At 40.8% G+C, this 20,916-nt stretch overlaps 2 protein-coding genes across 4 annotated transcripts in view; one reads left to right on the top strand and one right to left on the bottom strand.

Moving 5' to 3' along the window:
* Nucleotides 1–89: 89 nt before the first annotated feature.
* On the bottom strand, nt 90–4,714 carry TM2D2 (TM2 domain containing 2). Its single transcript, XM_007122562.4, has 4 exons — nt 4,271–4,714; nt 3,354–3,441; nt 1,552–1,667; nt 90–562 (listed from the first exon to the last, which is right to left on the bottom strand). Exons 1-4 carry the CDS (start codon nt 4,495–4,497, stop codon nt 349–351), a joined length of 645 nt encoding a protein of 214 aa, XP_007122624.1. The 5' UTR covers nt 4,498–4,714; the 3' UTR covers nt 90–348.
* A 34-nt stretch (nt 4,715–4,748) lies between these two features.
* ADAM9 (ADAM metallopeptidase domain 9) overlaps nt 4,749–20,916 on the top strand; it is a 103,830-nt gene continuing 87,662 nt past the window's right edge. The window contains exons 1-3 of one of the 3 annotated variants that reach the window (XM_028481859.2): nt 4,749–4,785; nt 15,758–15,855; nt 18,408–18,466. In XM_028481859.2, the coding sequence (XP_028337660.1) occupies nt 4,764–4,785; nt 15,758–15,855; nt 18,408–18,466 (179 nt within the window). In that variant the 5' untranslated portion in view covers nt 4,749–4,763. Of the gene's footprint in view, nt 4,786–4,878; nt 5,173–15,757; nt 15,856–18,407; nt 18,467–20,916 lie in introns of those variants that run through there. The other 2 variants (XM_024131430.1, XM_028481857.2) reach the window with 2 other exon arrangements.

Below are 20,916 nucleotides of genomic sequence, written 5' to 3'. Positions count from 1 at the left end.
TGCTTATCCTGTTGGGTCCACTTGCTCCGAAGGATTGATTATACAGCAACGCACAGAAATAAAGAGTATGGAAACCCTCCTGCAGCTTATAAGTTAATCACTATCCTTTATATTTTTTTAATATGAGGAAAGGTGCAAACTTGATACCCACAATACTGTGTGCTTGTCATTTCTAGTCTGCAAGGTAAAGTTTGGGTTGAAAATCCACAGTCCAAAGAAACCTTCCTAACCAAAGCCATTCCCTCCAAAGAGGAAGGCAATGGTCAGGTCTGATAAACAGGAAGAGTTCTGAGCCTGTAGAGATGAATTCAGGAGACTTACCTCTCTGGCCCACGGTAGCAGCTCTTTTTAGTAAACAGTGCACCAATTGCTGCCGTCACTTGGCATCAGCCCTCCAGTAATAAGCAAAATAAGGTCAACAAACCACCAAATCCCAAGTCCTCCAAGTGTCAAGAGCTTCCCTACTGCTGTGCCAGTATGTCCCAGACAGAAACGATCTACTCCAAAACATCCCAGGAAGAAGGAGTAGAGCAAAGTGGTTATGAAGTAGTGTCCGGTATACCTACACAAAGGGAATTAAGAGGAAGATGTTTACCACGTGAAAATGAAAACACTTAACGATTAGTGAATTTCACGTAAGTGAAAAGATGGTGAGGCAGTCCCTGTGACCTCTTAACTGCCCCCCATCCCGCCCCCCAAAAGGAAAATCTCTAGTTTGTCTAGAGTCTCAAAAGAGTACTTGCTAAGGTATGGAGGACCTATAGGAACCAATACAGAGCTGGACTGGACAAGAAACTATCAAGCACATTTGTACGACAGGTATCCTGGTAGGCGTGGAGTCTGGGCCCCCATCCCTCCTACACAGGCTCCTTTCCTGAGGGAGGCTGCAGTTCTGAATGTAGTTCTCTAATGAGGTGTTACCTTCCCTTAAATGATCGCTGATCTCCATATTCCTTTTCTGCTGTTTTGTGGCACCTAAAAACGGGACTTCTTTGTAAGGTCTTCTGTCTTAGGTACTGTGATGACAATCAATTGCAGATGCTCTAACAGCATCACTTAACACAGTCACAGACTCTCCATTAGCAAATGGTATATGTAAATTCTGTGCCTTCACGAGGAGTTTACAGAAATAACCCTAATTCTTTAAGGTAATACCTGATTTTCAGGGAGAAGGGTCCATACTTTTCGTAATAAAATCTTTATTCCTGAAATTCTAAGGCTGTTTGCAAAGGATTTATGCCTATCCTAGGACTTTTGGAGCTACATCATCTGGTCCAACTCCTTCATTTTTCAGATGAGAGGACAGAGACTCTGGGTGGCCAAAGGTCCTTAGCTGGTTGGTGAAAGAGACATTTAGAATTTACAGCCTCTGGTCTCCTGCCCAGTGTCCCCTCTGTTATAACTACATTGTTGGTGTCCACGGAGGATGCACAGGAGTCATCACGTTGCCCCTTTAACACTTAACGGTAAAAGAAAAAGTCACATCAAGAAATGACAAAACAGCTCTACCTCCATCCAAGTAACAACTACTCCATTCAGAGTAACACTTACTTTATACAAGGTTTATTCTCTCGTAGGAAGGTCCTAGGACTGGCACATTCGATTCCGTCCAGGGCGCGGCACTGTACAGAGGTGTGTTCCACATCACTGTAGGCCTGACCACCGAACTGGGGAAGGACGACCAAAACAAAACAACCAGCCAAACTCACCAGAGCAAGTAACACAACATATATCTTTATATTAGTAAAAGCTGACTCAGGACGATAATTATTCTAACAAAGGTGAGGTAAAGCTATGCTAAAGAGAAAGGAATGCAGTGACATGCTTCAAGTGATTTTTACATTAGGCCATCCTAAATGTACATTGTTTTAAATAAACTCCTCTTTTTTTTTCTTTCCTTATGACTTCCTTCTTTAATAGTATAATTAAAAAGTTTATAATCAGTTTCATTAAATGCCATTTAGAATAGACACAATGCTTTATCCTGTATTTACAGGAAAAAAGAGCACATTACTGAACATTTGGGAATGGGTATTGAAAAAGTCAATGTGTAGTTGAGGTCTGTTTTATACATATTATAAATGAACATCATTAGGAAAGAACTCAGAATATCAGCTGACTCGGGACTTTACTTCGGTCACGAAACTGTGATTTTCAGATGTCTGTAATACATCTATAGTATAAGTTTAAATTCCAGCAAAAAATTTCAGAACAGGACCTCTGACCCTTTGTGTAACTGAATGCTTGCAGAGAAAGCACACCTGTACATTCTCCACTGGCACCTTATTAGGTGCTTCACTACTGTTTTTGCTGGAACATTCCTCAAAGGGAAGGGGTGGGTCCTCCCCCAGGACATGGGTGCCTGAATGTTGACAGTCCTCCAGGATTTCTGGGGGAAGTGACAGTCCGAGAACCTTGACAGGATCAACTCAGTGTTTAATGAAAATGGGTAAAAGTAAGTGATCTCTATACAATACTCACTCAAACTTTTATCAATAATTACCCATAGAACAAAATCTCATTGTATTGAAAATATTTCTTTACACATGACTGCAGTAAGAATGGCCGTTTGGGCCTTATTACTTTCAGGTTTATTCCTCTGTGTCTCATTTAGCACAAAGAATATTTTCCATAATTCTCTTATAGCTGACTCTGTCCTGACTTGCATTATGTAGCATAATATAACATACTGGTGAGTCCACAGTGGGGAGGAAGTATGTGAACTTCACTGGTTTTGGGGAGACTGACTAGAAAGCATGCATCCAGCTTTAGGGATATTATTAATGGAACTGAATGGCTTCTTTCCATTCCAAGAGGCCACTGTTATCAAAGGCTTCTCCTGAATGCTATAACCTCCTACAAAGACATACACTGATAGACCCTACCTGTTTCCTAAGGACACAGTGGAAACTGCTTGTGTGGTGAAAAGAAAGGTCACTGGCAAGAGGATCTTTGCCCCAAATGCATGTGTAACAGAGATATTGCTCAGTCCATCATCAGTTTTAGAAACTGCCTAAACCTTTCTTTTGCTCCTTCGGGAAAGTACATACCTTGAAGGACTGTCAGGGGTGATATTTGAGTTCCAAATCTGCCAATCTCAATGGCCAAAGGAACCAAAGACAGGTTGGTCTTTGCACCTGGGTAGTTTTGGCACAGAGACTGCTTCTTCCTGAGGAAACTAAATGTCTTGTTCAGCCACTGACCCTAGCCATGCTGAAAATTTCCAATAACAGTCATTCCAATGAATTTTACAAAAAGGTAACTTCATGCCCCTTATACTTTTCTGTAACAGCATTTAGCCAGTACTATTTCTCTATGGAAGAGTTTGCTCATAAAACAGAACAAAAACCCACCTTGAGACAACCATAACCAAGTTCCTGGGATGCCGTTGCATTTCCAACATGATCCACTGGGTCTTCACATTCTATAAATTCATCGGGTCTGTAAATCACCAGTAAGAGCATCACTGTCATCATCATTAAGGTTTTGCAAATGGCTGTTTACATGTACATAATCAAAACAGGCAAGAGAAATTTCTTTAAGTTTTCTGGGGGTTAATTTCATTCTGACTCTTCCCCAAGACAAGAAGTGCTGTCAGGCTGAAGCACAGCCAGTCAAACAGCCATCCAAATGACCCTTTGGTTGTGTCAGGGGCGTGTTTCTGGTCCTATTTCTACACGGATTCTACCTCTGCCATAGCTTCATCTGTTCCCTAGGCAAACAGCCACAAGGTATGAGGGCAAAATTGAAGCCAAAGGATTCCCAGCCCTCTTTGCATTTCCCAAACGCCTTTTCTTATTTGACTTAAAAGAGAGGTTAAAAATTTTGACTTGGCTCTGCAACAGTAAGGATATATATATATATATTTTTTGTAAGGAAGTGCCTTGTAGGTACAAATAACTTACTCCAATTGTGCCCCACTCAGTAGCAGCACCTACGATGGTTTCTCCTTAGGTTAAAGGGAGGACAGAGAAGGCACAACCCGTACACTTCTTCCGGAGGCTATATGATGTCACTCCTCCCTAGTTCTCCTCTTTGGGGATCTCAAAGGATCTGCCACCGACACACAGGGTTTTCCCCTGCATGAGTGAGACGAGTGAGAAACCTGTCACGATATTTACTTCCCCCGTGTTGACTATCAGGTCCTCAGGTAGAGAGGGTCTGGGGGAAAAAAGCAGCCTGCCTCCCTCCCTTCCTCTCCCCTGCATAACACCCATATGTCCCAGGTCCCAACTCCATCTACACCCGCCTCGACGACTGCGTAGCTTACAGGTAAGAGCAAAGGATGACTGGAGAGTGGGGGTCGCCATATTCCCAGCTCGCGGAGCCGGTGGAGCCCTCCGGGTGGGCGGCGCCAGCGGATGTGGGCTCGGGCTCGGCGGTAGTGTTGTGCGAGTGGCTCCGAGAGACACAATGCAGCAGCAGGAGATTCCCCATCAGCAAAGCCGCCTGGCCGCAGAGAAGTAAGTAACTCACCGGGCAACCACCCAGCACCATCTTCCCGCGCCCGGTGGCGGAGACCCGGGACCACCCTCAAACCCCGGCGGGCACCGCCGACCCAAGCCCTGCCTGGTCAGGCCTCTCCGCGTAGCCCCGCTCCTCGCCGCCAAACAGCCAATGGGAGAGCAGCTCGACGCTCCGCCCGACCCCGACAGCTAATAAAAAGAGGCTCTGCAGGAGGCGGGGCTGCGCTTCACTTGTGCCTGTCAATTCCGCTTCTGGGTCTCACGCTCCGCCTTCTTTTGCCTCGATTGCTTCCTCCAATGGGCTCCCTCGACCCCCGAAGTAGGCGGGCCTTGGAGGGAGGAGGCGGGGCGGATAGTGATGGGCGGGGCAGACTAGTGAGGGTCTTAGGGGCCCGATAGAAAGTCCGTTCTCCCGTCGGGGACGGTTCGCTCTCTACGTCAGTGTAGCCAGCGCCGCGTCGGGAGCGAGCTCGGACCGGAGCCGACTTGCGTCAGTGCCGAGCGCGCGCATCGCTGCCAGCTCTGGGGCCCCGGCAGGGCTGGGAAATGGTGGAGCGGGCGGAGGCAGGGGCGACCGAGTGTTGAGGGGAACCTGCGGACTCGGCCGAGATGGGATCGGGCGCGGGCTCGCCCTCTGGGACCCTCTGCTTCCTGTGGCTGCTCTTGTTCGGCTTGGTGAGCCCAGCCCTTGGTGGGGCTCGGTCAGGTGGGTGTCCGCCCCCAGGACCCTTTGGGATTCGTGTTTCCTAGGGCTGGGATGCTCGGAGTTACCCCGTGGTGCCCGGGAGTGGAGGGGCCTGGCCTGGGGACTGAACCCGGAGTCGGAGGCGGAGCCGCTCAGCTGTGTGTGGACAGTGCTCGGACCCGAGGCTCGGGGTCTGGCGCCCCAAATTCTTCTCGGCACTGTTCTCGGGTCTGGTTCCTCGTCCTCGGTCTCACGCTGGGCAGAGCCTTTTGCGGCCAGCCCCACCCCCATCTCGCGCAAGGCTGGGGCCCCCAGACCCTCTCGGGGCGACTCTGGGTCCGACCCTGACCTCGGGGACTCGGCTGAGAGCCTTGGAGGCTGGGTGCGCGCGGAGGTTTTGAGAAGTGCTTTGGGAAATGGAGCTTGCTCTTGCTTGTACAGTCAATGTCACTGGGAAGAGACCGGGAGATGGAACTTTTGCTCCAGGTTATCATGATTTGAAATTTTGATGTTCATTTTATTAGCGGAGTCACCACTAGGTACACAGAGCTAAATTTAGCGATGGAATTGGGGGGGGGGTTCTTATTTTTTTCTCGGGCCATTTTGTTGTTGTAGTAAGAATACTTTTTTGGAAACGAAGTGCTACATTTCTATAGCCAAACAGTCTTTTATCTTCTTTTTTCTTGGGTTGGTAATATCTCAAATACGGACAAATCATCCCCGCTCTGCTTAACTCACAGGATTACAGTGAGAATTAGATCATTTATGTGAAATCGCTTTTGACTTGTGAAACTAACCTTGAATACATAAGGTACTTGTATGGGAGATACCCAAACATAGTGGAAACAAATCGCCAACACACTAGCTTCTTTCTGGAAACACATTCTTTCTTTATTTTGGCTCGTGTTAAATTATTGTTTGCACGGTTGTGTTTTCTTTATCAGCCATAGAGTATGATGGAGAATGGGGGTTTCTACCTAATCTTTATCTTGAGAGTTGTTCAAAGGTGAAGATTTCAGTGCAGGACTAAATTTAAATTTTTTCTTATGTTTGGTTTATTCTTTTTCAATTAGGTAAATTTGCCCCATTGCAGGAATTTTGAAGCTCTACATACTGAAACTTTATTGAATGGGAAACTACCAAATCTTTTATGGTTGAGACTGTTTTTCCTGTGGTATTCTATATGGTTAATGTTTACCAACATTTAAGGGGAAGTAGGTTAAACATCTGGAGTTTTAGTAATCCATGATTCTGTTTATTGCATACCCGCATATAGATGGATGGAATATCCTTATTTTTTTAACAGCAGCTTTAACAGTTTATGGCCAGTCCCTCACTGAAGCATGTGTATGCTTTCAAAATTTAGTCAGCGTTTATCAAACGCCTATAAACACCAAGCTCAATGCTTGTGGAGGGGCAGAAGGTGACCAAATGTGCTGAGTCTATCTGAGGGATATAGGGGAAGGTTTTATCGAGAAAGTGATATTTGAACTGATCTATATAGGTGAATGTTCAAGGAAAGGAATAGGAATTCTTTCTAAGCAGAAGGGTTTTTGCAAGAGTATGGAGAGGTATGAGGACACGACTAGTTAGGGAATGATGAGAATGTCACCAGGCAGTCTACATGAAAGGGAGGCACGGAAAAAACCAAGGTAGGTTGGTACCAGCTGGGGAGAGTCTTCTTGTGATGTGCTGTGGGGTTTGGACTTTACCCTGGAGGAAGTTCTTTGGGCAGGACGGTTTTTAAGTAGGGATGTGACATAACTAGATTTGCGATTAATATAACTGGCTACACATTGGAGGACAGAATATAGGAGGGAGGGACTGGAGGCTGGGAGAGAGCAGTTAAGAGGCTTTTGTACTAATGTGCAGTGAGTCAACTCATGTTTCCCTACGGGAATGTTCTTCCAAAATCAGCTGACCGAATTTTTGCAATACAGGATGTTTAAAGCAGCACTGAAACCTTTTCTGCTAATGAAAGAGGAATTTGCGTACTCAGTAGTACCATGTACACATCCGGTTACATTAAGAGTTAAATAGGTTTTGTAGGATTTTTTTTTTTAACCATTTATAACATTGTGTCGATGAGGAAATGCAGTATAAATTCTCAAAAGCTGACACTACAGTAAACTTTATATATTTTTTTAAACTGGGGCTGACAAAGGTAACTTTGTATAATTGTGAACAATAACAAAGGGAATCAGGCAGGTATGAAACCTCATCTGATTTCTTCTTTTAAGATAGTGATTATGATGTGCAGACCTAGAATTTGTTTTTTTTTTTCAAGGCTAGAATTCTAGAAGAAATGAGATTTAAGGCTTACTCACGGTGAATCACTATAAGATGAACTACATGGTAAGAACTTAGGTCTGTACTAATTTTGTTTTTAGGTGCCTGTGAATTATTTGGATTTGTTATGTTTGTGGTGAATAGGAGAATGTAGTCTTTTAACTATAAAGATAATTTGAGTTTCACTTTCATGTAAAAAAATAAAATATTTATAATTAAAATATGCACAGAACAAGTTGCTGGGTTCCAAGACAGTTTTCCAAACACACTTTAAATTTTACCTTACTGGGAATTCCTTGGCGATCCAGTGGTTAGGACTCCGTGCTTTCACTGCCGGGGGTGCAGGTTCGATCCCTGGTGGGGGAACTAAGATCCTGTAAGCTGAGTGGCGAGGCCAAATTTAAATAAATAAATAAATAATTTTTACCTTACCAAAGTTGCCTTTATATGTGTGTGTGTGTATATATATATATATATATATATATTTTTTTTTAATCCTAGTTTATGGTAGAATCCCCCCAAAGATGCAAGCTTTAAGTAACCAGAAGCATTTTCTTGGAATAGCCACAAGCTCAAATATATGACATAGATAGCCTCATGATATTTCTTTTTTTTTTCTTTGATGTCTAGTATATAGCAGTCTTGGAGTTATGACACCCTTGTGTCAGAACTATGGGACTGCCGCATAAGTAAATCTGGTCCTCTAGGTATCTCAGTAACTAACCTCCCAACCACCCTGCCTTTGAATGGGGCCAACATGGACCCAATTAAAGTTGAATTGCACTTTGAATTGTATAGTCTTGTTCATATATTATTGTAGTTTATTTTTCATTTTGTGAAAGTGTTATTTCAGTCAAATCGTTTTCCCCAAAGTGATCATGTGTCGGGTACTGCTTGAATCACACCCTTTAAGAATGAGTTAGGGAACCTGAGAAGTTCACTTATAAATACTTTGGTCAGTTTTTAAATATGCAGTTGTTTTCGTATCGGTTTATGTTGATTTTAATGTAAGAATTAGAGTATTTCAGCTTATAATAAGTAAAAATGATGTCACCGCCAAACATTTGTCATACTGTAGGACAAAACCCATTCCCATACATGGGAAATGCTTCTTTCCCTTTGACACATTTTCCTTTTAATGAGATTTTTTTATGGCTTAACTCATTTTTGGAAGGTTCCCCCTACCCCTTCCTTTAGTAACCCCTAAGAACTCTCATACAAGTAGAGCCTGGGAGAGCCTGTTCCACATCCATTGACACATTGGCTGCTTCAAAGGGGAAGGTAAGCAGTCAATGGCAGAGTAATACAGTGAAATGTGGCATTGCATTAACATGCCAAATGTGTGGGCCGTGAGGATTTGTGGAAAATTGATATGAAAGATGCTAATCATAAAAAATAAAGCTTATTTTAGGTTGTACATGATAATTTGCAATTATGAGATCTATGTATGGAAAGATCAAAAGAGGTCATTTACTCAATACATTTGTTGAATATCTACTGTACCGGTGCAGGAAATAGGGGATGAGTAAGGTACCGTCCTTTGTTTCAAGAAACTTAAATTCCTTGGTAGAGGAATTTAAATTCTTTAGGGCATTAAATCTTATAAATGGTGAGTGTTTTTCCCAAAGGGCCACTTACAAACAAACAATAGCAAAAGCCCTGTTTCTTTTTAAATGTAAAAATGAGTAAATGTAAAAAAAAAATTATAACGCAAAAAATGTCAGAATGTAGGACATAACAGTGGAAATTATAATTATGTTTGAAGATAGCTATTAATATATAATATATGTTTACTCGGCACTGACCTTGTGAATGGAATGGAAATATATGGCTCAAAATAACAGCAATTTATGGATCTAATTGCAATTTCTCTTCAAGAAATAACTCAGACAACAGAATTATCTTCTTCACCTTGTATGTGGAACCCAGGTTTATTTTCTATAGTGAAAGTACTTAAGGGTGGCTCTTTGTTTACACAATAGGTGGGAAGGAAAGGAGAAAAGCCCTTGGCTGAGGGTTTACATTTGTTTGCTTTGCAATTAGGTAGAATTCTTTTAACTTATATCCGTCTACAGTTGTAACCGAGGAAGGGCTTCTGTGTCCAGGGCACAGAAAGCCAAATTCTGACAGCGGGTGTTTGCAGCAAAGTAAGGGTGTGTTGCAGGGCGCCAAGCAAGGGCGTGGAAGACAAGTCTCAGATCCACTCCAGCTTGGCTTTTTTTTTTTTGCGGTACGCGGGCCTCTCACTGTTGTGGCCTCTCCCTTTGCCGAGCACAGGCTCTGGACACGCAGGCTCAGCGGCCATGGCTCACGGGCCCAGCCGCTCCGCGGCACGCGGGGTCCTCCCGGACCGGGGCACGAACCCGCGTCCCCTGCATCTGAAGGCGGACTCTCAACCCCTGCGCCACCAGGGAAGCCGCAGCTTGACTTTTTGAGTGAAGTGTTTTTGCTTTTAAAGGGGAAGGACAAAGATGCTGGGATTAATCATCATCTTCTGACATTTCTTTATCCTGGTTTTGGGAGTCAGAATGCCTCTGGTTTCCATTCTCTGGCCAGGTGGTCCATGGCTGGGGGTCTATGAGGGCATCTTGCCCTGGAGAAGCAACCTGAGTTTGTACGTGAATGATAGTAGTATCTACAACAGCAGTTTTAGGCACATAATGATGTTCTCAACAATAGCAATTTTAGTCATCTGTTTCTGGATGATTAGTGTTCAGTTAGTGCAGGATTGAGGTCAGAGGGGGCAAGAAAGGGGATAAAGTTTTGAATAGAGAGATTAATCATAAACTCAGTAAGGGGACTCATTTTTAGGGGGACTCAGTTTCTCAGATGCTATTACAAAACATGCATTTAGGCTTCTTCCAAAACACAGCACGTAAAAATATCTAAGGAGTTAAAGGAAGAAAGAAGTGCAACTAACACCTTTTTCTTTCTTTTACTAAGTTTAAGACACTTTTAAGTTTCATGTTTCAACTCTTATTTTTTAATAAATTTATTTATTATTTTATTTATTTATTTTTGGCTGTGTTGGGTCTTCGTTGCTGTGCGCGGGCTTTCTCTAGTTGGGGCGAGCGGGAGCTACTCTTCATTGCGGTGCGTGGGCTTCTCATTGCGGTGGCTTCTCTTGCTGTGGAGCACAGGCTCTATGCACGCGGGCTTCAGTAGTTGTGGTGCGCGGACTTGGTAGTTGTGGCTCGCAGGCTCTAGAGCTCAGGCTCAGAAGTTGTGGCACGCGGGCTTAGCTGCTCCATGGCGTGTGGGATCTTCCCGGACCAGGGCTGGAACCCGTGTCTTCTTCATTGGCAGGCGGATTCTTAACCACTGCACCACCAGGGAAGCCCTCAACTCTTACTTTTATCTCTGGCCCGTGTTTTCTAGTAATGTGACTTTTGATGGTGTGCATCAAATTCTGTCAAATTCTGATAAAATAGTTTGTATTTTCCATGGAGCTGATTGTATTAAGATTTTAGTTTTCATTGTGAACTCTATACCAGTGGTTTTGAGGTGGGGGGTGATTTTGCCCCCAGAAGGCATCTGGAAGATATATATATATATATTTTTTGCGGTACGCGGGCCTCTCACTGTTGTGGCCTCTCCCGTTGCGGAGCACAGGCCCCGGACGTGCAGGCTCATCGGCCATGGCTCACGGGCCCAGCCGCTCCGCGGCATGTGGGATCTTCCCGGACCAGAGTACGAACCCGCGTCCCCTGCATCGGCAGGCGGACTCTCAACCACTGCGCCACCAGGGAAGCCCTGGAAGATATTTTTAGTTGTCACACTGGTGGTGCTTCTGGCCAGTGGTGAGTAGAGGTCAGGGATGCTCCTAACATCCTACATTGCACAGAAAAACATCCACAGCAAAGAATTTTCTGGCCTCAAATGTCGATAGTGCTGAGGCTGAAGCTTTATAGTACAAATAATGTTGATGCACGTCGTTTGTAGTGACATGGGAAACTTGATCTTTAGATTCCCATGAGAAAGTGCTACTGTTTGGAATTAAAACCAAAAAATAAAAGGAATTTGGGGAAAATCTATGCAGAGTATGAAAGGGAAAAAGAATAGAAATAAGCCAGGACTAAGGATGAAGGAATGTTGAAAAAATACAGGAAGAAGGGGTTTCATACAACCAGTGTAAATTGTTTTTCAATGACATAACCAAGATATGTGCATTTCTTATGATGTTTTGGAACTCCTATGGCATTCAGAAAGTGAATCCTTGGATTTTAAAACCAAGAAGTCAGTATCAGAATAGCAGCTCTTATATGTAAATAGAAGTTATTTTGGGGTGGTATAATTTTGAAAGCCTTTAAAAAATAAAGATTCGTTTTTATTTTTTTTTCAAAACAAGAATTGTGCATTAAAATGGAAGAAAGGATAGAATGTGTCTTATATTCCTTTATTGGACTTTCATTCTTCTCTAACAATCTTGGTAAAAGATCCTTAGCTTCAGTCCTGGCCTGAAACTAGCTATGTGACCTTATAAATTCACTTAACATGTTTCAAAATGAGAGCTCTTTAAATATGTGCCTGCTCATTTGTAGTTGTCTTTTCTGAGGCATTTCTTTTTCTCTGTGATGTTTGCTTCTGAGTTGTGATGAAAAGATTTCAGTTTAGTTGCATATTGTTTAGCTTCTAGTATAACAGTTGCCTGAGCCTATTAGCATTTTTATCCCTGCCTGTAAGGATTTACTTAAGAAATCTTTTATTTTGAAATAATTATAGAATCATAGGAAGTTGCATGTAAATGCACAGGATGATTGGCTTTTTTTATCACCCAGAGCTTCTTCTCTGTAACTCACTGAAAGCATTTATTCCTGCCATCTGTCCCTGCCTTTACTTCTAGAGTGACTGTCTTAGTAGTTGAACAAATTACCATGATCTAAAAGAAAAATATTAAGGATAATATTGAAATTTGTGTTTTTAGGAATTTGAGAAAACTGAAGGTCCTTGAAAGGTTTATTCTGGGTGAGGAAATAGTCCTGTACCTCAGTTAATTTAGGATGAAGGATATTTCTACTTAGTGATTTGAAGCCTGCTTCTATCAAGGCCATGGATTTCTTTTGACACGGCTCCCATTTGGCAACTCCAAATATCTGAAGGATATTTTATCATAGTATGTCGTAAGTATGCCTTAGATCAGCCAGCCCCTGGTTGCTTTTGTGAGTATTGGAGTCTATTTCTGGTATTTTTATGTAATGACGTGAAGCCCCATTTAGATGGTATGTTATGCCTAATTATTAAGATTTAAGGGGTTGACAGGTAAAGAGTTTGCAGAGTGTTAGTATGACATGTTGTACTGAAAGAGATTTAATTTATATTTTCCTGTTTACATTGTATCTTTAAAAATTCCAAACTAGACAAGGTTATAGACATTTTTATGTACAGTGTTAGCTTGTGGAAGGTTAGGTGAAGATGCTTCATTTTAATCTGCATTTGAGAAATCTGAGAGGCATAAGGCAATTAAGGAGTGAATGAACATAAGAGTTTGGATCCAAAGGAGAGGAGAGAGCAGGAGTGAGAAGGTATCATAGTCTGGATGCGAGGTTAATGAGGCTGATGGGAAGACAGGAGGTGTTGAGATAGTAGATAATCAGTACTTTAAATAGTTTGTGCTTTTCTTTTTTAATTGAAGAAACACTCCTTTTTCCCACCTTTAATTTCAGTGGTAATTTGGGGTTTCAAAATACTCATTATAAAAACAAATTCAAACAATACGGACATGCATGAGTACAGGAAATAAAGTCTGAGTCCTTATCTCATTACTCTCTGGTTCTATTCCATCGTGGTAGCTGCTTTAAACAAGTTTGGTACATTTACTTATGATACTTACATGTTTGCTTATGACACGTCTTATAGTCTCATATATATGATATATGTTGTAATTGTAACATTTCTTAGACACTGTAAATAATACAGAGCTTATAAAGTGAAAAGTCTCTCCTCTCATCCCACTCCCTGTAGATAACTACTTAAAAAATAATTATTTTACTATCGAAAATTTTAAACATACACAACAGTAGAGAGAAGAGTAATGAACTCCTCTGTACCCATTACCCAGTTTTAATATAGTTTCATATGTATCTCATCCCTCAAACGCACACTGGATTATTTTGATGCGAATCCTGGATGTCGTATCATGTTGCCCTTGAATATTCAGAATGAATCCCTATGACATAAGGACTTTTAAAGAAAACATTACCCACAATATGCTTATTACACTTTAAAAAATTAATACTAATTCCTCAAGATCATCACATATCTATACAGTGTTAAAATTTCCCTGGTTGTCTCAGATTTTTTTTTTTCTGTTGATTTATTTTAATTAGGATCCAGATAGGTCCAGATATTGCATTTGGTTATATGGCTCTTTTAATTTATAATGGTCCCATCTTCCTCCTTTTCATGGCATTTATTTGTTCAAAAAATTCTACGTAATGAATTTATTTCCTGAATTGATCCTCACTGAGTAGAAGCTGTGAATCTGTTCTTCCCTCAGTGTTTCTGTTTGTGTATGCCATTCTCAAGCCTCCTCATAAAAATGTGGTTTTTGGCATGTGGAGATATATAGAGATAGAGGTTTTTCATGTGTGGTCCTTAGATGGTGACCATCTACTTCGTCAAGTTCTCTGAACAAACTGACATGCCATCATTGGCAGTTATGCTGGAGGAAGAAGAGATGCGTTGGATGTATTGAGAGACTGTATCAGATGCCAACATGGGGTGTGCCTTCCTAAGGGATTTGAATGGGCCATTTTAATTATACCCAAATTTTGCTTAAGTGATGACTTTACTTTTTTTTCTAGTTATCGTATTTTTAAAATAATATATGATTATTTAATACCTTTGATAATTTCAAAAATACAAAATGGAAACCTAACAATAAAACTTTGTATTTATACATAGATCCTGCTTGACTGCTTCAATGCAATGAACCAAAATGGCTTTCTGCTCATTGTTTTATTTACTTATTTATTTTCATTTTAATTTTTTTAGGTAGATTTACTTATTTTTTTTCATTGAAGTATAGTTGATTTACAATATTGTATTGGTTTCAAGTGTACAGCAAAGTGATTCAGTTTTTTATATATATATATTTTCAGATTATTTTCCATTATAGATTATTATAAGGTATTGAATATAGTTCCCTGTACTATATGGTAGGTCATTGGTTTTTTTTTTTTTTTAATTTTATTGGATTATAGTTGATCTACAATGTTGTGTTAGTTTCAGGTGTACAGCAAAGTGATTCAGTTATATATATACATATATTCATTCTTTTTCAGGTTCTTTTCAGTAGGTCCCTGTTGTTTATGTTTTACATATAGTGGTGTGTATCTGTGACTCCCACACTCCTAGTTTATCCCTCTCCCCTCTCAAGTGATGAGTTTAGAACCCAGGCCCCACTCAGATGTGACTCCACTGTGTGGTGAGCTATACAAGATTGAAATTGGGAGGAAGTCTTGCATGATGGTTCTGAGTACTTCATTTCTTTTTTTTTTCTTTTTTTTTTTTTTTGCGGTACGCGGGCCTCTCACTGCTGTGGCCTCTCCCGTTGCGGAGCACAGGCTCCGGATGCGCAGGCTCAGCGGCCATGGCTCACGGGCCCAGCCGCTCCGTGGCATGTGGGATCTTCCCGGACCGGGGCACGAACCCGTGTTCCCTGCATCGGCAGGCGAATTCTCAACCACTGCGCCACCAGGGAAGCCCTGAGTACTTCATTTTTAATACATTTTATCTATTCAACTTTTTAGGACAGATTAGTGGCAGTAATTTCATTGGAGATAATTGCTACATTGTTAGGTATGTATTTATTAGAGTTAATCCATCAGGCATTAAAAGTAACTTTTCCCTCTTATTTTCCTTGACCATTTCGTAAGTATCCCTGTACCATCTCGGGATGTCATTCATGTTGGGTGAGGGTGGGAAAAGAGACAGGAGTGAATGGTGCCAGGTTCTAGATGCCTTCCCTCCATTTCCCCACTGGAGCAGTTTTTTCCTTGTGTTTATGCCTTAAGATTTCTTTTAAGACAAGGGATTAGGCTTTATAGCTAAAAATTGAAAATGATTGCTGTGTATATACTGTTTGGATAAAGGCTGACATCCTTTTTTAAGAAATACATTTCTTCCCCCTCATACTTATCTAGTATATTGCTATTTCCTATAAAACTTTGTATAAAACTATATATATTTTAGTGTGGGAACATCAGATGATTTTTCTATGAATTGAACATTCAGCTTTTGATTTCCATTGTATTTTAGGACATGTAGTTTTTCAGGTTCAGTTGTTATATAATGTTTGTTATTCCCTTTTCTGTAGGCTTTCAACAGACCTCCCATCTCTCTTCTTATGAAATAATAACTCCTTGGAGATTAACTAGAGAAAGAAGAGAAGCCCCTAGGCCCTACTCAGAGCAGGTAAGTTATCTCTTGAGAAATATATATGTATTTAAATTTCACTTTTTTTAAGACAAGGGTGTTATTTTCAGGAGTGATTGGTTCAGTGAGTAATGTCAGCCAGTGATTATGGCACTGGTGTCCATTGGACGTTATTCTAGTAAAGTGATATACTGATCCTTAGTAGCTTTTTTTTTTTTAAAGACAAAATAATCAACTTGAAACATAAGAGGATGAAATAGTCAGTTAAGTAAAATTCTATGACCAGGGTAGGATGCTGGTTACATAGATTTCTGACCCTTACCTGACTGGTGATGGTTACAGTGGTCTTGTTATAAGAATAAGAATTCACCTCTCTCTCAGTGTATGATAGGTAGAGTACTACATGCTGTATCTTTACTGACACTGGAGAATAGTAGTGTGTTATATGCATGTATTTCATATCTGGGAATGTTTGCTCAAAAGTGAGTTTTATCTCCATATCAGAAGAAACATAATATGCTAACAGGGTAACCAATGCACAAAAATTAATTTTTATACTATTTTTCTCTTACTGTAAAGCTCAGAAATAATATATTTGGATATCAACTGACTTTGCAAACCCTTCAACTTTATAGAAGTATAATTTAACTTTATTATAGTTTAACAGTAACAGGTGATGAAGGATAGAGAGTTTAGCTTATTACCTCTGAATTGCTGATAATATTTCTAAGGATAAGGCAGCTTGTCCATTGTTTAGGGACTAGGCATAGTGAAGAGAACATTGGAGTTAGCTTTTAGCTTTAGCCCTCCCTCTGGGTGCTACCACGAATTGGGTAGATCATTCGTCTTCATTTACTTCTTTATAAGTAAGGAATAAATGACTCTAAGATCTCCTTCCAGTGGAACAGTCTATAATTTTTCCTTGTTTTGTTTTGAACTGGACATTCTACTCTTTGATTTTTGTTTTGCCTTTAGAGTAGAATTAATTTGTGTTTTCATTGTTATTTTTCCCCTTTTCTTCACTTAGCAGCACAGGGACGATGTTTTCCACTTTATTGTGTCTCTGATGACCTTTATCAACACTGCACACATAGATACTTGGGATTGTAGTAAATGTCCTGCATGCACCCTGATAAATATTTGGGGAAGACGTGGAAGCACTGTTTAAGCACTGGGGATATGGCAGTGAACAAAACAAACTCCATGCCCCTGTGGAGCTTCCATTCTCGTGGGAGGAGAGGAGGAGACAAATAAGCAATATAGATTAATAATAGAGATTACTTAAGATGGTAAGAAGTGCTATGGGGAAAATTAAAGCAGGGAGGGGGCTGGGAATGTTGGAATTGGGGGTGGGGGTGAGGGGGTAGGAGGGTTTGTGTTTTCTAATAGGACAGCCCGGGAAGACCTTACTAAGAAGGTAACCCTGGAGCAGAGCAAAGACTAGAAGGAAGGGAATGAACAACCCAGGCAGCTGTTTGGGGGAAGAATGGAACATCACAAAACAATTCTCAGATTCTCAGAATACTTCTCAGAGGAGATGACAGTGATGTTTTTACATCCTATGTTTGTCCAAGAGCAGAAAGGATAGAAAGGCACACGCCAAAACTGTGGCGTTGGAAGGAGCTTGGTATTTTTGATGCCTCAGTGGAGAAGGAGGTAGATGGCAGAGTCCTGAGGTCCCCACACAGGATGTGGAAGCAGAACCCCAGGACCTGGATTTCGGTCTCGGCCTTAGAAGTCAGATGTCGAAGTGCCCTAGGAAAGGAGATCCTGCTGTTTCTTGGCAAAACGTTCACTTAGAGTCCAGAAACAGTAGGGAGAATAAGAGGACACTCCTGATACTATTATTATTTGTTGAGTCCCTCCATGACTGTCTTTTTTATTAGAATTATGGCAAAGTTGAATCCCCTGGTTCTAGAGATCACATTAAGTGCTTCTTGCTAATGAAACAGTGAGTCACTGGGCAAGTTATTTTAGCGTTTGAGGTAGAGAAGAGGATCCCACAAGCTGAGGATGTGTAAGTATAAGTTGCCTCATCACACTGTTATTTAATGTACCACTAATTAAGAAAGGAACAGAGTGCTACCAGTTAGACTGCTCTGCCTCTGTACGATGTATCCGGATTTCAAAGATGTTCACGTGAGGGGAAAGTCTGTTTAGAAGCGATGAAATGTGTTGAACCATGTGAAGATATAAAATCATAAAAGGCTATTAATTTCGTCTAACCAGAACGAGGGAATATCTTTTGAAACTAAGAGGTTCATTTCATTTAAAACGAAAGGAAGAACTACTTTATACTATAGGTAAAACAGGGATGGACTTAGTAAAAATAATCCCTTAAGTTATAGCTCAATTATAAATGAATTTAAGAAGAGTTTAGATAAACATGCAGGTCGTTTTCCACAGTAGTTTATTAAAGGAAGGCAGGGATGATCAGAGTATATTTTTATTATTTACGAGGATATTTAAGGTTCTTTCATAAAATAGTTCTAGTCAGTACCAAGTTATTTTCATTCAGGATGGAATTTCTGTTGTTGAAAAGTTATTTAGAAGATAGTGTTTTATTGTTCTTTTCTCCTTTGTGCATTTAGGTATCTTATGTCATTCAAGCTGAAGGAAAAGAGCATATTATTCACTTGGAAAGGAATAAGTAAGAAATTTAATTTACTTTGGCTTTTCAGTAATTTTTTTTTCAGTGCTATATGGGTATCTTTTCTAGTTAGATATTGCTTAGTAGATTGATAAAAAGGTGAGAATAATAAGAGTAGAAGTATGGAAAAAGCCATACTATTTTGCATTTCCATTGACATTAGAGCGAAGGAAAGTAAATCTAAATTAAAGGAAGAGAAAGTTGTATTTAAGAAAACTTTAAAATCATGATAGGCCCAAGAAACAGCTGAGCAGGGGGTAAAGAAGTCTTTAGTAGTTTTATCAGTCTGCTAGAGCTGCCACAGCAAAATACTACAGATGTAAACAACAGACATGTATTTTCACACAGGACTGGACGTCCAAGATCAAGGTGCCAGCAGGGTTAGTGTCTGGTGAGGGCTCTCTTCTTGGGTTGCAGACGGCCACCTTCTGGCCAGTGCTCACATGACCTCTCCTTGGCCTGTGTGCACAGGAAGGGGGGTAGATGGATGAGCGAGCTCTCTGGCTTCTCTTCTTGTGAGCACGCTAATCCTGTTGGCTCAGGGGTCTGCCTTATGACCTCATTTAACCATAACTTCCTTAGTGGCCACATCTCCAAATACAGCCACTCTGGGGGGTTAGGGCTTCAACATAAGGATTTTGGGAGGGGGACAAAACATTCAGTCCATAGCAGTGGTCTCTCACCCCCCTTTTTAATCTCTTCTCCTCATTTTGTCATGTTTTCACCTGATCCCACCCCAGTAAGGCTAGTGATGTATATACATGTGCGAAGTCTGGTCTGCATTCCTATGCTTTTTTTTTCTTTTTTTTTTTTTTTTTAACATCTTTGTTGGAGTATAATTGCTTTACAATGTTGTGTTAGTTTCTGCTGCATAACAAAGTGAATCAGCTATATGCATACATATATCCCCATAACCCCTCCCTCTTGCGTGTCCCTCCCACCATCCCTATCCCACCCCTCTAGGTGGTCACAAAGCACTGAGCTGAACTCCCTGTGCTATGCAGCTGCTTCCCACTAGCTCTCTGTTTTACATTTGGTAGTATATATAAGTCCATGCCACTCTCACAGTTTGTCCCAGCTTACCCTTCCCACACCCCGTGTCCTCAAGTCCATTCTCTACATCTGTGTCTTTATTCCTGTCCTGCCCCTAGGTTCATCAGAACCATTTTTTTTTTTTTTAGATTCCATGTATATATGTATTAGCATACGGTATTTGTTTTTCGCTTTCTGACTTCACTCTATATGATAGACTCTAGGTCCATCCACCTCACTACAAATAACTCAATTTCGTTTCTTTTTATGGCTGAGTAATATTCCATTGTATATATGTGCCACATCTTCTTTATCCATTCATCTGTTGATGGACACTTAGGTTGCTTCCATGTCCTGGCTATTGTAAATCACTTGGGTTGCTTCCATGTTCTGGCTATTGTAACTAGAGCTGCAATGAACATTGTGGTACATGACTCTTTTTGAATTATGGATTTCTCAGGGTATATGCCCAGTAGTGAGATTGCTGGGTCGAATGGTAGTTCTATTTTTAGTTTTTTTAAAGGAACTTCCATACTGTTCTCCATAGTGGCTCTATCAATTTACATTCCCACCAACAGTGCAAGAGGGTTACCTTTTCTCCACACCCTCTCCAGCACTTATTGATGTAGTTTTTTGATGATGACCATCCTGATGGGTGTGAGGTGGTATCTCATTGTAGCTTTGATTTGCATTTCTCTAAAAATTAATAATGTTGAGCAGTTTTTCATGTATTTGTTGGCCATCCTTATGTCATCCTATGGCCATCCTTTCTTCTTTGGAGAAAGGTCTATTTAGGTCTTCTGCCCATTTTTGGATTGGGTTGGTTGTTTTTTTTTATATTGAGCTGCATGAGCTGTTTACATATTTTGGAGATTAATCATTTGTCAGTTGCTTCATTTGAAAATATGTTCTCTCATTCTGAGGGTTGTCTTTTTGTCTTGTTTATGGTTTCCTTTGCTGTGCAAAAGCTTTGAAGTTTCATTAGGTCCCATTTGTTTATTTTTGTTTTTATTTCCATTTCTCTAGGAGGTGGGTCAAAAAGGATCTTGCTGTGATTTATGTCATAGACTGTTCTGCCTATGTTTTCCTCTAAGAGTTTTATTGTGTCTGCACTTACATTTTGGTCTTTAATCCATTTTGAGTTTATTTTTGTGTATGATGTTAGGAAGTGTTCTAATTTCATTCTTTTACATGTAGCTGTCCATTTTTTCCCAGCACAACTTACTGAAGAGGCTGTCTTCTCTCTATTGTATATTCTTGCCTTCTTTATGAAAAATAAGGTGACCATATGTGTGTGGGTTTATCTCTGGGCTTTCTTTCCTGTTCCATTGATCTATATTTCTGTTTTTGTGCCAGTACCATACTGTCTTGAATACTGTAGCTTTGTAGTATAGTCTGAAGTCAGGGAGCCTGATTCC

The sequence above is a fragment of the Physeter macrocephalus genome, chromosome 20 (genome assembly GCF_002837175.3).
Source record: "Physeter macrocephalus isolate SW-GA chromosome 20, ASM283717v5, whole genome shotgun sequence".
Taxonomy (NCBI): domain Eukaryota; kingdom Metazoa; phylum Chordata; class Mammalia; order Artiodactyla; family Physeteridae; genus Physeter; species Physeter macrocephalus.
The sequence above is the reverse complement of the archived record's forward strand: the minus strand, read 5'-3'. Positions and strand labels throughout refer to the sequence as shown.